This window comes from Alternaria incomplexa (assembly GCF_024043165.1).
Source record: "Alternaria incomplexa strain BMP 0042 chromosome Unknown scaffold_36, whole genome shotgun sequence".
Lineage (NCBI taxonomy): Eukaryota > Fungi > Ascomycota > Dothideomycetes > Pleosporales > Pleosporaceae > Alternaria > Alternaria incomplexa.
This window is the reverse complement of record NW_026249885.1, coordinates 1-16,127: the sequence shown is the minus strand read 5'-3', so window position 1 is coordinate 16,127 and position 16,127 is coordinate 1. Positions and strand designations below refer to the sequence as shown.

General features: G+C 52.0%; 6 protein-coding genes across 6 annotated transcripts; 2 read left to right on the top strand and 4 right to left on the bottom strand.

The window, feature by feature from the left end:
- Nucleotides 1-1,542: 1,542 nt before the first annotated feature.
- On the bottom strand, nt 1,543-2,754 carry J4E90_011049 (uncharacterized protein; the record flags this gene model as incomplete). Its single annotated transcript, XM_051440561.1, has 2 exons — nt 1,543-2,580; nt 2,749-2,754. 2 exons carry the CDS (start codon nt 2,752-2,754, stop codon nt 1,543-1,545), a joined length of 1,044 nt encoding a protein of 347 aa, XP_051285579.1.
- A 144-nt stretch (nt 2,755-2,898) lies between these two features.
- On the bottom strand, nt 2,899-3,976 carry J4E90_011048 (uncharacterized protein; the record flags this gene model as incomplete). Its single annotated transcript, XM_051440560.1, has 2 exons — nt 2,899-3,775; nt 3,966-3,976. The coding sequence occupies 2 exons, from the start codon at nt 3,974-3,976 to the stop codon at nt 2,899-2,901; spliced, it is 888 nt and encodes a 295-aa protein (XP_051285578.1).
- Nucleotides 3,977-4,350: 374 nt separating this feature from the next.
- J4E90_011047 (uncharacterized protein) lies at nt 4,351-5,307 on the bottom strand (the record flags this gene model as incomplete). The annotated part of the gene is made up of 1 exon (XM_051440559.1): nt 4,351-5,307. The coding sequence occupies one exon, from the start codon at nt 5,305-5,307 to the stop codon at nt 4,351-4,353; it is 957 nt and encodes a 318-aa protein (XP_051285577.1).
- Nucleotides 5,308-6,131: 824 nt separating this feature from the next.
- J4E90_011046 (uncharacterized protein) lies at nt 6,132-7,616 on the bottom strand (the record flags this gene model as incomplete). The annotated part of the gene is made up of 1 exon (XM_051440558.1): nt 6,132-7,616. The coding sequence occupies one exon, from the start codon at nt 7,614-7,616 to the stop codon at nt 6,132-6,134; it is 1,485 nt and encodes a 494-aa protein (XP_051285576.1).
- Nucleotides 7,617-9,872: 2,256 nt separating this feature from the next.
- J4E90_011045 (uncharacterized protein) lies at nt 9,873-12,575 on the top strand (the record flags this gene model as incomplete). Its single annotated transcript, XM_051440557.1, has 4 exons — nt 9,873-10,311; nt 10,364-10,976; nt 11,024-12,258; nt 12,310-12,575. The coding sequence occupies 4 exons, from the start codon at nt 9,873-9,875 to the stop codon at nt 12,573-12,575; spliced, it is 2,553 nt and encodes an 850-aa protein (XP_051285575.1).
- A 1,099-nt stretch (nt 12,576-13,674) lies between these two features.
- Nucleotides 13,675-15,286, top strand: J4E90_011044 (uncharacterized protein; the record flags this gene model as incomplete). Its single annotated transcript, XM_051440556.1, has 4 exons — nt 13,675-13,773; nt 13,823-13,948; nt 13,996-14,088; nt 14,138-15,286. The coding sequence occupies 4 exons, from the start codon at nt 13,675-13,677 to the stop codon at nt 15,284-15,286; spliced, it is 1,467 nt and encodes a 488-aa protein (XP_051285574.1).
- Nucleotides 15,287-16,127: the final 841 nt, after the last annotated feature.

Below are 16,127 nucleotides of genomic sequence, written 5' to 3'. Positions count from 1 at the left end.
ATCGCGTCATGTCATGTCCGCTTGTATTGGGGTTCGCTAAAGGTTTTATACTGTGTTCGTACGTGGTTTGAGTACTCTGCGCATACTAACTTCTTACTTGCAACTTAAAAACCTTGCTTCTGTTGAACGCATGTCGCAAACGCAATCTTCTTGGAACGTTCCGCGAAACTATGTGTTAGCCGCCTACGTCGTCTTCTAATAGTACAAGACTAAATGGGCGATGTCTTGTAGCAGTCTAAGCATTGCGCGAAGGAAATTCCAGCGAACAAGTTTAGTTCATGTTTGGGGGATTTTGGTGAGCACTCACGACAGAAGAGCGTTGTGTAGAAGAATGGACATTCTTCTACTCTATCTACTATCTACACCAATACCACAACTTCCTCCCTCCCTCCCCTCCCATCCACCATCTCCATTCATATCAAAACCCACTCCCACCCACCCCATCCACAATTACTCCATGTCACAATCCCTCCCCTCCCACCCCAAACTCCATCAAACCCATGTCACAAGTCCCTCACTCCCAGCAAGGGACCAACAATCTCCTGCGAGAAGACCCCTTCTCGCAGCTTCTCAGCTTCTCGTGACTGCCGTAGCAGTAGCTCCGCCCGATGAAACGCTGACGCTCCCAAGTGTGTGGAATTGTCAGCCAAGATCCGTAGATTATTGTCTCAGTCAAACCACGCAAACTGGCGTAGCACTGCTCGTAGCAGCTTTTGCGTACGCCCCGAGTGTGCGATAGTATGAGCTGAAAGATTCACCAAGCTTCTCCGTGGAGCGAAGCGACACCCATACCCCTTCAAGTACATGTCATCACGACTGGCTACCGTTCCCAAGTGTGTGGGACAGATCAGCCAAGATGCGTGAATCCATGTCTTGTCAATCATCCAACCCTCGGTAGCATCGCTCATTACTCCGAGTGTGCGAAATAATGAGCTTCAGTAACGGTAGAAGCTTCTCCCTAGAGCGAAGCGACATCCGGAAGAATGTGTGGGTAGGTGTCCAAAGAAAGTGCGTTCCTTGGACACCACATCGAAAAGCTTGTCCCTAAGGCCAAGCGACCGCGTGGTGACGGTATGACCTTGAACCACCTCACTCGCCCACGTCAGTGTGGAAAAGCGAAGAGTAAAACCGCAATAAAGTCGTCTATGCGAACAAGAGCGACGATTGCGGTTTTGAGTTCAAGGTAAGGAAAAAGAAAAGAGGTGGGAGGGAGGGCGCGAGCGGGATTATATAGGCAGTGTGGGCGCGCGGCGAGAGACTGATCCGGCGCCGGGGCTGAGTAATGGATGGCGATGACGCGCGTTGGAAAGGCTTGGAAGGGCGTGGACGTTCTGTTTGCGGAAGGAGCGCGGATTTGGGGTCACTGGCGTGGTGAAGGTGAGTGACCGGGCAACGCGGCGAGGCGCCGACAACAGCGCGCACAGGGATCTTCAGGTTCGTTCAATTTCAGGTAGGAGACGACAATAGCATAATATTGTACAAGGAAATAACATTTGGTAGGTGTAGCCGTCCGGCTGCCCTTTTGTGTGTCATGTACTTCGTCTAATCAGGCCTGATAGCCTCCAGCTTATCCTCCCATATTTGAGAAGTAAGCTCATCCCTTCGCATTTCGAGCGGCCCCATACTAGAGAACACTACCGATACCCTATACTCCCTATCTAGTAGATCTTGAATCTTCGGAATCATCTCCTTCAGATCCGTCATTACAAATCGCCTGTAATTGTCGTGATACGTGGGAAGTGATGTAAAAGCTGCATCAAAGTCGAATATTACACGCGTTAGCTTGGGCATATCTTTGAGATTATCGAGATCACCGGTCTTGATGTTATGTGCCTTCTCTTCTCTTCTGTATATAGAGAGGACACTCTCCGTTGTCGTAATCCTGATGATTTTTATCTTGCGCACCCACTCGCGCGGTGGAACCCCGTAGCCGAAGCGCGGATCGTCGAGGAAGTAAGGGACGAGACGACATTCGACGAAGGAGAATGTGGTATTGCGGTACCAAGCCTCGATAAGCTCGGAGTAGAAGAGCTTGCCGGAGTAGTCACGATCCCAGAGGTGCTCGTAGGCAATATTGGTGCGGTTTGGGAACCCTGCGGGGCATATGGGTGTGACACCGATTTCGGAACAAAAGAGGAAATATCTCAGTACCTTCTTATCAATCCTCACGATCGACTCCCCGATGATGTATTGGTATGTCATGTCGCGAAGCTCGCGGGGTAATATAGCGCAGACCGTAGTGCAAATGGGAAGACACTGCGCCGCTGTATATCGCTTCATACGGCAATCGATCTTACTAGTGATATTTCGGGCTTCTTCCTGGAGTCTGAACATCCGTTGGTATCGACCGGTTTCGTGAGAAGGCTCCTTGACTGGACAACTGTTGCGTAGACAGAAGATATGATTCTCGGCGTTCAATTCTCCGATGCGCGCGTCTATAATCCGCTTGAGGACTTTCAGCTTCTTCAACTCGCTGTTGGAGGTTAGTCGTTGTTCTTTCCCACCCCAAATGGCGCGTACGTCTGAAGATACTCCCGGTCTTCGTCGACAGTGGCGGATACAGTATTCTCCCCAGCGACACTGGTATTTGTATGATTCAACGTAGACGGCTCGGAATACCTATTGAAACTCGTTATCACCGCCTGCGATATGTATTTGATGAACTCACCCTTCCACAGCAGAGGCAAGTCCTGCATCGCTGGGGACCCGAGTTGGCGTTACTCCTGTGACGCTGCTGTCGATGCTCACTGACATGATGTTTTGCTGTCAACTTGAGTGTTGAACTGGAGAAGTGATAAAGAATGCAGATGGTAAGTGGTAATGCGGATTTTCGTGAAGAGGTATAAGTGGAACACGCTCGTGATGCCTAGCGGTGACACGTGCGCACAGCTTTCATTATTATATCCCTACTATCCCCTCCGACGCATTGATCGCCTCATGGAACTTCTTGGTCCATTCTTCCACAGTAGTCTCCTCCGGTACCACCACAAACTTCAAGTTCAACTCAGATCGAACTATAAGTTTAAACCGCAAACGATGCAGTGACAGTAACACTGGAAACATGTATGCGGCGTGTTGAGCGCATACCTGCGCATCATACATGTATTCAACGAGATTCTCCAATATAATCGTAACAATGGGGCAAGTCCTGTGGAAATGCCTGAGCAACTCAAGTCTCTCCGCAAACTCTTCCTGCTCAAACGTTTCGCCACCGATCTGTACTTTGATCTCAAATCTCTTGATGAATCGGGGCGGGTTCAGATTGGTGGACCATCGCAATCTTCTGAGAGATCTGCAAATGAATTTGGGATCGATAACAAGGAAGGTCGCATTACGATACCACGCTCTGACCAGTTCGAGCCTGATTGGGTCGTCTTGAGTGAAGTAGCCGGGAGTCAGTAGCCAGGTGTCAGACCGGCACTTTAGATTAGCTTTGCTAATACCTTTAATGCTCTCGTGTCCGCTGACTTCATGGTCTTCGTCTAATTCGACTCGTTGGCCTTGGAAGATGAATCCGTATATCGTATCGCGAAGTTCTTGACAGAGTCGCTTGCGTACTTCCTCGAGCAACGCACGGCAGCGCGGCCCCTCGTAAGATTTGATGTAAGTGTCCACCTCGCATTTGGTTTGCTTGATGATGGTCTTCGCGACGCCGTCTGTCTTTCCAAGGACTGTTTGCTGTTCAGTGGTCAAGAGCGCAGGCACGTCTGCGTCGTTTTCCAATAGCCAGACAGCGTGTGAAAGCTTTTTAGCGTTTTCCAGCCGGAACGATGCTCTGTTCGATGTCAATGACTATCTCGATCGCAACGGAAGCGTATTACATACTCTCTAAGGTAAATGTTCATCTCATACTCAGAATCGCCATGATCATTCCATCTGATAGGGCTCCAGTATTCTGGTGGATATATCTGGGCTCTTTTCGCTCGTTAGTTATCAAAATTTAGAGGACTGTTATTGCTACTCACAGTTGCGCCATTTTGTGACACGCAGTATAGTCAATTTCCGAGATGTATTGCTGATTCTAGAAACGAGGAAATCTGGTTGTTCAAAGCTTGATACACAAAAACATTGGGGAAGTTCGAAGTTAAGTAGCAAAGGTGACGCATCCAAGCTCTTTCGGCTTAGCGTCCGATGTGACCGTGGTATACTTTGGTTGTTAAGATGAGATTTCATTGAGAACCATGGTTGCAATACACCAGAGTCAACGCTTACATTCGATACGTGATGGCGTTCGATGGCCCATAGCACCAGCATGCGACGCATTTAATTAACAATTTTCCGGTCAGTGCCGTTTCTTTTTGAGCGAGTCGTGCAATACAAGAACTACGTTGCTCGCGGCTGTTCCAAATCTTATCCTTCTGATTCGTCCATATCATCCTCTTGTGACCCGTCTGACTCATCCTCGTGTGATTCATCCGAATCATCCTCTTGCAGATCACCTGAAAAGTAGTGCTGTGAGCTATCCGAGATATACTTCTGTGACGCATCTTCCATCTTGTCCTGCATGTCGTCCCAGTCTGGATAATGTCCACTATACTCCTCTTTCCAGAACTTGATGCGAGCCTCTTCAACAGCCGCTTCGAATTTCTTTGTCCACCCTTCCACGGTAGTTTCTTGAGGCTCAACCAGAAATTCCAGGCCCCTTTCAGAACGCACTGTTACCTTGTATCCCCTCCTTCTCAGGTCAACCAAGTCTGGGAAGAGGTAGGCTGCACTCTGCGCATGCGCTCTCAATGGCAAAACTTCTGCGTCTCTGAAATTTGGGTAGTCAATGAGATAAGGCACGCAGATCGTGATCTTTGTATGCTCTTTGTCGAGGAGGAGGAGTGACTTCAACCGTTCCAGGTAACCGGTGTGATCGACAGTATCGGATTTAAGAAGTATCACCAAGGTGACGTGGTGTAGTAAGCTGAGCGGCTGTAATCCAGTGCTCCACGGAAACTGGAGGAGAAAAGACTCCATGATGGAGGGATCCATAACCCCAAACTTTGTAGTTTCAAACCACGCTCTAGTCAAATTTTCCCTGACTTTAGCGTCATCAACGAAGTAATCGGGCTCCAGAAGATAGCGGTAAGGGATACGCGTTGTAGTTCCCGGTTCGAGGTAGAGATAAAAGTTGCACTCGAACTTTTCGTCCTCCTCCGCCAATAGACGAACAGCTGAGTCCTGGAAAATGAAGCCATATATCATATCGCGGAGCTCCTGCGGAAGGGGTTTCACTTTCTGCAATATCTGATTGCATGGGAAAGCTTCATGCTTTGCGATCTGCTCGTCAACATCGGCTCTGAGTCGACGGATCGCGTTCATAATGCTGCAAGCAGCCGCGTGATAGGCGGCCAATTCCTCCTTTTTCGCATAGTTTAGTACTGTCCGATTGTGCTTGTGGGTAAATCGATGGAGAGATCTCAACTGTTTCAGTAAGATCCGGAGCCGTTGTGATGCGCTACTCAATGTTAATATTGCCAGATCACAACGAAACGCTACCACTTACTCGGCGATACTGAGACAATAACCGCGCGTAGCAGGACCGACATCGTCATAATCAGGAACCTCTGGCGTTCTTGATCGGCACCTTGTCGTTTGTTAGCTGTTGGGATCCATTGGACTGGGATGGTGGCTTACTGTAGTGCCATCTTGCGCAACGTTGTATAGCGCATACTTCTTGCTATTTCCAGAGCAGGAGATGTCTGCAGATATAAATCTGATGAACAAATATATCGAGCGAGAGCGAGAGCTTAAGTAGTAAGAATGGGGCAGCCAAGTTCGTTTGCATAGTCGAGTTGGGGTTCCGGTATTACCATTCACGGCGTCGTCTTGTACCCTTGATCTGATTTCATCACCTCCATCCCATGGTATCGCAACGGCTCAGAGTCGGCTCGCCACTTACACCTTCGGCAGCTTATGCGACTCAGATATGGAAAGACGCGCTCGGGTGAGAATCGTCGCGACTCTAAGAGCGACGGCAAGACCTGCCAGACCCGGAATTTGATCATGGATGTCTGGCGATGTAGAAAAGAGTACTATGAAACTCAATTCCTTTGGCGCAGATGCATTCGAACATGATTTCAATGTATTGGAAGTTGCAATTCTTACAAAGCAAGCTGCGTACCTAGATGGCCGCCACTAGTCAATCAATACTCCATCGCATCCTCAAACAAACCCCGCAACTGCTCCCTCTCAGCATCAATATTTTGCATCTCCAAACTAGGCGCCAACATCAACACTCTCGCTTGCGGAATGGTACCCTCAACCAGCTGATCCAAGTGCTCCTTCCCGAAACCTAGCGCCTTCAACCCACGTGGCTGGTCACCAAGCTTGACCAAGAACTCTGCGAGAGCCTCACTGAGTACTTCTCCCGCGCTCTCTGCTTTGACGTTCGAGATGTCGACACCGAATGCTTCGGCCGCCGCCAGATGTCGCTCTGGGTTCGACGCGCCGGTGAACTTGAAGACTGCAGGGGCGGTGACTGCGACACTGACACCGTGGGGGATGATGGTGTGGTCGACGTCGTAGCCGGAGTGCTTGTATCCAGGGTTCTGGCCTGAGATGGGGTACGACATGCCGTGGCAGAGATGCACACCTGCGTTACCGAAACCTACACCAGCGAGGGTCGCGGCTAGCAACATCTGCGACTGAGCTTCGTGGTCATCGGGATCCTTTACCGCGCGGGGTAGGTACTTGACCGTGTCTTTCAATGCCTTGAGAGAGAAGATGTCGGAGATTGGGTTTGCGCCTTGGTAGGCTGGACGGTTGAGGGGATTGGTCGGTCGCGGTGTGCGCTCGTAGTATGGGATTGCAGTCCACGATTCGAGAGAATGGCACAGTACGTCGAGGCCTGAAGATGCGTGGACAGCAGAAGGCATAGTACGGGTGTTCAACGGGTCGACTATGCCCAAAGTGGGCTTCAGGTTTCGATGTGCGATACCGGTCTTTGCTCTCTTGGAAACCAGATCGAAGATAGCAGTACCAGTTGTCTCAGAGCCAGTTCCCGCAGTCGTTGGTACAGCGATGAGCGGGAAGAGCTTTGACGGAATTGGCATTCCTTTGCCCAATGGCGCGTTGACGAAGTCTAGGAACTCTGCGTCGGGGAAGGTTGTGTACAAGTTCATGAGCTTGGCTGTGTCAATGACACTACCGCCGCCAACAGCTACGTACGCGTCTGGTTTCCACGGCTTCGCGAAGTTGATGGCTTCCATTATGCTGTGGTCCTTTGGCTCTACTCTGACCTTGTCAAAAATCTCGTATGTCACACCTTCTCTCTCCAGACCTTCAATGACCTGCTTCATCGCGTCTAGTTTCCTCACGTTGGGGTCTGTGACGACCATGACGCGCTTACTGCCCATGTTCTTGAAGTCCATGCCAACTTCCTTTGTACATCCAGGCCCGAATCTTATGCTTGATGCCGCCATCTCAAACGCATATTCCTTTTGTTGGGAGTGATCGAGGGGTGTGGCGAGATGTCGTCGTGCTTGCTGAACGGTAGACGGCGATTGGTGGTAGTTGGGGTTCGAATGGCAGGGACATGATGGAGGGTGTGTGTATTGTACGGTTCGGAGGAGGTTGAGGGCGCGAGCTGCGCGCGATGGCGCAATGCGGATTGCTGTCGAGATCACCATTATGAGCAACGGTTGTTGTCGTGGTGTTCGATCGTGTGGAGAAATGCGGGGAGGCGCGTGTCAGCTCCTACTGTATAGGTAGCACGTTGATGATGGTAACCACACAGATATATTTCCTAGTCGTGAATCGATACTCTGAAGGGGTATTTCCTATATGTACAGCCAAGTTTGCCAATTGGACGTGTGTGGGGATGAAGCTGTTCTCCAATATCATACCTCCCGCATCGCAGCTCGACCTCGGATGACAGCTGAATTTAGCCGCATTCGGTATACCGAGATGTGGGGTAAGCAATTGCCGCCTCCAAATCACATCGGAGAGAGGTCCTGTTCCCCAGTTTTTGCTTTACAGAGCCTCCAACGCGTCTGCGGCGCTGATGCCGAGCGTTTGTGACGCAAACGAGCGGATATTCAAGGGTCGCATTGTTGGCCGGTCGACATTGAACCTAGTTTCGACGTGCTGGCGTCCCTCCCTTCAATCCAACCACCGCGACCAACAAACACCACCAACATCGTGACGGTATGCCACCAGGACCATCGTATGATGAATGACGAACATTCGCATCATTTCCCGCCAGAACTCTGCCTAGCAACGGCAGAGGATGAACCCTTACACATCTATCAGCCTGGCGTGCCGTACGAAGCAGCAAATGAACATCGTGACACGCTCTCGTGTTAGCGCGCGCGTTCGAATCGTCGACTTTATACTGGCCTGAATGTATTGTCATGTTTCAGATTTCGAAGATCAGTTGTCCATTGGCTCGCTGGGCTTTGCAACTCGCCTTCCTCATGTGTTGGTACCAATCGATTGCATATGTCTTCAAGCAACATGGACCAACGACGCAGGCGGTCAGTGTTGCTATGCCGGCTTTTCAGTTGGTCTGCGGCAGGATCCGCATATTGTGGATCAGCTGCCAACAAGAGCCTCTTTCGAGTGCGTCCCTGAAGGAGGCGTGGAGGCTACGTGTTGTTAACAACATACTACCTACGGCTTTGGATGCATTTCAGGCCTCTGGTGTGTCCGAATTGGCCTGATTCCCCGGGCCGCTCGGCACGTCACACTACCCTTCACAGTGCATACGCGCTCGACTAGTCGCCAGATGGCGTCTCGCGCCCCACCAATCCGAACGCACACATACGATTGAAGCATAAACTTGGTTCCCGTGCGGTGTTATCTGCAACCGAGATGTCTGCAGTGCGCGCAACTGTAGAGCCCTCAGAACGTGGGCATGCGATCGCACCTCTATAAGCAGCATCTGGGCACTCAGGTATACGGTACTTCTATAGACCCACGCGATTCCGCACGAAAATTCGCAGAGCCATCTCTTTTGGGCCCAAATACAGTCGAATGCGGGATCACGCACAAAGATCCAGGATGTCACGGTCTTGCTGACCCTCTTCCACCGATAAGGCGGGTCTTAGCGCCTGGGCAGCGCGTGTCTTTGCACCCGTATGGACTCGGTTCGCGACTAGAGTTGTTCAAGACACATGCGCTGTGTATCACGGGTTGTTCATTACCCGGTGCGCAGATTCGGGAGCTGTAAGTCTTCAGGATTCTATCAGCCTTACTCAACGCTGTGCAGATGGAGACTGAAGAGCGCCTGAGATACCTGCCACTGCCGCAGTACAATCGCCGCAACCCATGTTGGCAACCTCGACCATTCACGAGTTGCAAGAACGAGCCCAACTATCACAGGGGTCCAGGCGGCACACGGCGACTTTCCATTGGATCAGAAACGCCCTCGATAGAACATGCCCCCGCTAGGTGTGGCCCATTCCTAGGTCCCTCGTGGCTATTGGTACGTTGCCGCGCTTGAAACTTCGTTCCCCAGCTTCTGCCCCTCGGAACGGGTGTGAAGCCTGTGCGCTACAACAAGGGAACCGTATGCCATTCCCACTATTCTCGTTTATGTCGTTCGCCAATCATGATTGCGTTTTGCGCCGATTGAAACGACGCGGGTGAAAGCCTCTTGGGGCTGACTTCAATGTGACCGTGCCGCATTAGACGAGACGACAAGGTAGATATGGGCGCAGTCCCCAGCGGGGCATTACCGACCATAGGGACAACTCATGCCCACGGTCTGATCACGGGAGAATATTATGATTCTGCCTGTCCCCCTGCTTTTGCGCTTGTAGAGCCTTTCGTCTTCCTTTGTTGTCGTTCATCTTTTCGTTGTTCCTACGACCTCATCTCATACAGGCGCCAAACCCAGCCCCCGCGACACGTGCGCTGCCCCTCACGACGCCTCTTCACCAGCCATGAGCTTGCAGCTGCGCGTTGGCAGCTCGCAAGAACGACGACCTGCATACCGAGGCAAGACACGGCAACTGCTTCGTCTGAGCGACGTTCCAGATTCGCCTTCATCCTCTGCTGCGTTCTGCGAAGCTATCGACTCCGATGGACGTGCGTGTTGGGCCCCGCTCCCGTCGACCGCGGGCGACCCATGGTGCTACAAACATCATGATGAATGGGAGTCGATGACATTGCGATGGGCCAAGATCCACAAAGAAGCGGAAAAGTTGATGGTCACCGGCCTGGATGCCGCGAAACAGAAGATTATGAAGCTGCGCCAGTCGGTCGACCTCAGGCGACTACTCCAAGATCGATTTTATCCCCGCGGCGGAGACATCCAAGACTACATAAGATGGATTCACAAGATGGAGAGCGATGTCAGGGCCCTCGCTGATGCGCTACTGAGTAAGTAGCGTTTACTGTACATGTGCGGAATCAAGCTAATTGGTGGCTGCAGTGTCGAACCTGAATCGCGGCCCGACTCCAGAGACACCAGGAATCCATACCACTTCTCCACACCCAGACAAGTTCAAGAATGGCAGCGAAAAGATCATGATTCTCCGCTCACCATTAGATCCTCGCATACCCATCAACTCTCTTGACGGTCTACCTGATGATGGCACCATTCTGGTACTAAAGCACTTCTACCTGGATCTTTGCGCCGATAGTATCCGCCGACTATACGCCATCGTTCCTGATCTTGACGATACGATCAATCGTCCCGTTTCGCCAGGTACAAAGGAGCAGACTGGCCCAGATACGGGTACAGACATCATTCGCGCATGGTTTCGTATCATGGTTCTGAACGATAGTGAAGCTGCAATCTTAGAGCACGCTACAAGGTCCAAAAGTATCAACGATTTTCTCATGGGCTGCCAAGCCAGTCAACTAGAGATGTACTGTGACTTCTTCGAGAAAGCCTGGCGTCCTCATGCTGTCCAGTATCTTCGTGTTGCCATATGCGCTCAGACACTCGCTGGTGGTGACATCAAGACGATTCAGCTCCTGGGAGGCACGATACCGAGTACCACAGAAGGTCTCAAAATGACCAAGCCGTGCTGGGACATACTGTAAGTTAACACCACTGTTCGAAAGAATTTTGCTGACATCCTACAAGCTACCGGTGGTTCCCGACACTGCTCACTCCATGGACACTCGCCAGCATCTGCTCCAACTTTGAGGACTACACAACGATCTGCAAGCTCCTCATGATGAAGCTGTATAACGAACACTGGTATGATCCGAAAAGCATACTGGGCGAATGCTCAACCGGTGTGTACATGGGCTTCATACCAACCAGCAAGGGCGACTTCACGTCGAATACTGGTCTGAAACAGGAAGACGGTCTCTGGGTGCAGCGACAATCGCGCAATTACCTGTGTGGGCAAATGGCGATTGGCCACCCTCTGACCCAGGCCTTCTTGGATGAGTTGCGAAAGCGAACAGCGTCACTATACCTCGTCGTCTACGAGGGTACACACGCCGACGCGACCGTACACCCAACGGAGCCCGATCTGTTCATTAGCCGTCACCGATCAGCTATAACATTGGACGAGTTGGACAACGTCGACTTCACGACGACACTCACTTTGGAGGAGATCAAGAACCAGCTACGCATGAGGAAGACATCGATGTACGATCCCATCGTGGTGGACTCCTGGCAATTCATCATCATCGATCGCGAAGTTGGTCTGCCTTTCCGACTGATAGACATCGTGCAGGACGCGTTACTCATGCTGGTCGGAGACCCATCACCAAGACAAATGGCCAAGCGTGTCATCCGCGAAATCATCCCCTCATCTGTGCAAGAGATATATCTCGAGGAGATCCAGATCGAATGCACGGCCGAACTGCGCTACCCGCCACCAGGAGAGATACAGCACGAGGGAAACAGGTGGAGATGCTTCGATCCCGACCCCACCATTCTCGCAGCAAAGCAAACGAAAACGACCTTGCAAACCGTTAACAGGGATGACAACCGCTTCATCCGCCGCTTTATAGAAGACATGGAACGCTATGGTATCGTCAGCCTTGCGCCTGAGTTTGAGGCGCCACAGACTTATCCCGTCATTGTTCAGGGCTCTGATGGAGCGCCCGATATTTACTTCCCTTACGAAGATAATGCGACGAGAGCGGAAGGGGAACGCAGTCCATCGCTACCTTTGCCGCCAAAGACGTGTCTTACCGAGTTCGCGCAGGCTTACAAGCAGAAACATCCGAATGCGATAATGGCGAAGGGTTCGATACAGACACACTACTGCGCATGGCCCATGCCGGCGATCAAGAGTCTAGGCAAGAGTGGTCTGAACTTTGCGACTTGGGAAGGTCATGTCTATCGCTGGAATGCTATGCGTAAGTCTCTCCCTCCCTCCCTCTTCCCCACACTGACTAACACATATACAGCATTCGACCGCCCCTCTTCCGCAAACGCCTGGCAGTACTACATCCAGCACTTCCTTAACTCCAAATACCCCTTCGTTATGTTCTACCTGACCACCTTCGTCATCTGCGCGACAGACCAAGACGACGCAGACCGCAAGACGACAACGATACTAGAAGAGATGGAAGACAGAGGGTGGAGAGTCACTCTGCCGAGGCTGCACGAGTGGACTAGCGATATTGACGAGTTGAAGTTGGAGAAGCTGTATAATGGCATTCACCCAGCGTAGATGCAGGCAAAGATACATGGTGATAACTTTCCTTTTTGGGGTAATTTCACAAATTTAGGTTGGGTCGGGTGGTGTATAGCCTCAGAGATGGTGGGTTTACGGATGATGAAACGATGTGCGGGCATTGGGAAATAGGCGTGTTTACTTGGGATTCGGTCTTTAGCGTTTAGCGATGTTGCATACCCCTTTCGATAGCATTGCATGTCTGGCGAGTACAGGTTTTGGTAAGGTGTAGTTATGTATTGAATGAACACAGTTCCATCATATGAGTCGTCTGCAGTATGACGAGTCCAGAGGGCGGTTTCTTGCCTCCTACTCGCTCTGGTCAGACACTGGCAACAGACATGCAGTCATAAAAGTTGACGGCATGACAAATAAGCACCGCTCGAAGAGCCACACCAGACTCAGAGTTCCAGTTTAACTACCCATCTACAGGGGTATCACACCTTGGAAATTTCCTGCCTGACCTGGATCTCAGCCTAGCGCAATGTTGTGCTCGTTGAAAGTCCTCGGAGCTTCTGCCGCTCCTCGGTGCTAATGTGGGGGTACTATGGCGTTGGGCGGAGACCCTGACAACCCTCTCACACTCGGGCGCAATGGCATGAAGCCACGATACGTCAACGACCTTGAATGTAACCATGTGGTCAGGGTGTGTCCCGCGATCACCCCTAGGATCGTGGCGCAGCAGCGCTCCAAACCCATTTCCTGGCGTAGATCCCGCGTGGATCTAGACTAAAGCTTCGAGCGTTGACGTCACAGGGCCAGCCAAACCCTCACAGCACCCTGCTTCTCCGGCATGTGTGCGTGTCGATCTAGATGCGCCCACGGAGCTTTGAATCAAACTTAAACCCCTCCCTGGACCCTGATTCTTACCCTGGAAAATAATCCTACTGAACCAGATATCTTTATTATAAAAGTTCTCTCGTGCTGCATACGACACGGGCTCATTTCCGAAAGAACGCGAACCCCGCCTTCACCAACCAAATCTCGCTAGCCGCGTCTTCGAGCTTCACAGCAACAACAACGTTACCTCCTACACGTGCGAAGACACGTTCCACGACTGCACCTTGTTTCTCTAGTATCACAACACACCTGCAATATGTCTGCGCCCACCTCTGCCACGAGTGAGATGCCCACGCGCAGCCTCACCAACCGATCTGCCGACGACGATGCCATCCCAGGAGAGGACACCTCAGAGGTAGGTAGTTTGAATGTCGATGAGAGGGAAAGCTTCTAACACATCCTAGGTCACGAAGCTCTTTGCGGAGCGATTGCAAGCTTGGAAGCACGCCGTCGCCTACCTCGAGGATTATGTCACAGCTACCGAGAAGACGAACCACGCGCACGGCAAGGAGTATGAGCGCGTACTGAAGGTTAGTCGACTCAATGCGAGAGCGATACAGCTACTGACGTTGAACAGACGGTCAAGGATCCCCTGAAGGAGGGCCACCACTTCGATCAGTCGCTCGGTGGTATTGCGGGCATGTTCGAGAACATCAGGTCCAACACCCAGGTACGACTTCTCCCACATCACATACCAATGTTAAGACTAACCATGGCAGGGCATCTCCAACCAACACTACGAGACGGCAAAGCAGCTCAAGGGCGCCGTCCTCCCCATCTTCGACCGCCTCCACACCGAGATCAAGAACAAGAGCAAGGAGCTCACCAAGGGCGCTGGCAAGGGCAGTAAGGCTGTCGACAAGGCTCGCCTGCACACCCAGAAGCAGATTGAGCTCCTCGGCCAGCACACGGCAGTCTTCGACTCGCACAGCGGCAACATGAAGGCGACCGACGACCCCTACATCCTCCAGCGCGGCGTGAACCACCGCCTCCACAAGCAAGTCCAGGAGGAAAACAACAACCGCCAGGACCTGATCAGCGTGCAGAACTCGTTCGCCCAGTTCGAGGCCCACATCATCCAGACCATCCAGTCTGGCATGGGCCAGTTCCTGCAAGTCGTCAACACCCAAGCCGAGCACACCAAAGCCGCATACGGCGACATGGTCGGCACATCGCAGCGCATCCCCCAAGACTTCGAATGGAACGGCTTCATCCAGCGCAACAACACGGTGCTGATCGACCCGGCCGCCCCCGCCCGCACCCTCTCCGACATCAGCTTCCCCAACCAAAACCACCGCGCGACGCAGCCCCTCATCTCCGGTTCGCTCGAAAAGAAGGGCAAGATCATGCGCTCCTACGACACAAACTACTACGTCGTAACGCCCTCCAAGTTCCTGCACGAGTTCAAGACAGACGACGACTTTGCTAAGGACCCAGTTCCCGAACTGTCGCTCTATATTCCGGATTGTATGATCGGTGCGGTGAATGGACAGAAGTTCAATGTAAAGGGCAAGGATGTGTCCAAGGGGAAGATCGGCGGTGCTTTCTCCATGACCCACGAATTTGCGTTCAAGGCACACACGCCCCAGGCTGCGGAGCAGTGGTGGCAGGTCATCAGCGGGGCAGCTGGAAAAGTCACAAACGACGTACCCACCAGCCCTGTTTCTGGCGACACTAGCCCGCAGAACATGTATCCGGAAGAGAAGGCGCAGCCTGCTCCTATCCAGACTACGGGTTTGGAGGGCACGGGTACGAACTCGACTGACCATGCTGTGAGCGGTGGTACTAGTGCGCCTGCGAGTGCGGTGCCTGGTAGTGCGACAACGGCACCGGGGAGTGCTGTCCCTGGCGAACCGGGAAAATACTAGTGGAAAAGTCTCATGATCGCTACGTGTACGTCTGATGAGGATGTGGATGTTGGGACGAAGGTGACGCTGTGGTAGGTGTGCGTTGATGGAGAGGCTGTGAGGTGAGACGAGACGAGGATTGTTGGATGTGGATATATATACATACCCCCTTTTGCTTTGAATAGTACTAATACATGATAATGCTTTTGTAATCTCCATCTGTTCTGTTGTGATGTGATGTGGAGTGGAGTGGAGGTCTCAATCGAACATCTGCCTCACATTCAGATTAACCCGTTTATTCGCCATCCACCCCCTCCACGCTTCATACTCTCCTCCCCCATTGTCGCCATTGTCTTCTTCCCCCTCTGCTGACGACGCGGGCCAGTCTCGAAGTTCCTCAGGACACGTCCCCGCTACTATCGCCGGAACCCCATGCCACGCGAACCTAGACTCCCCACTCATATACACCACACTGCCTGATCTCAGTCTTAGCGTTATGATCTTCTCCTCGCTCACCCCTTCTGAAGTCTGTACAGTACTGCCCAGCACGAAAATCGCATCACACCCCAAACTCACACTAACAAGTCCCGTACTACTCGTTTCAGCGACGTCGCGATGTACACTCAGTGTATCGCCTGGAGAATACAGGTTCACGATCGCGGCTTCCGCTTTGGTTTGGGGGAAGAGGGCTTCCAGTAACGACTTTATTTGCGGAGGAAAGGGTGGAGGCGGTGTATCTGGATATCTTTTTGCGGTCCAGTCGTATTGGCCACCTAGGGTTGTCCAGCGCAACTTCTTGTTGAGGAGTTGGGAGATGGATAGTGGTTTGTGGATGGAGGGGGAGAGGGGGGTAGCGATGGGG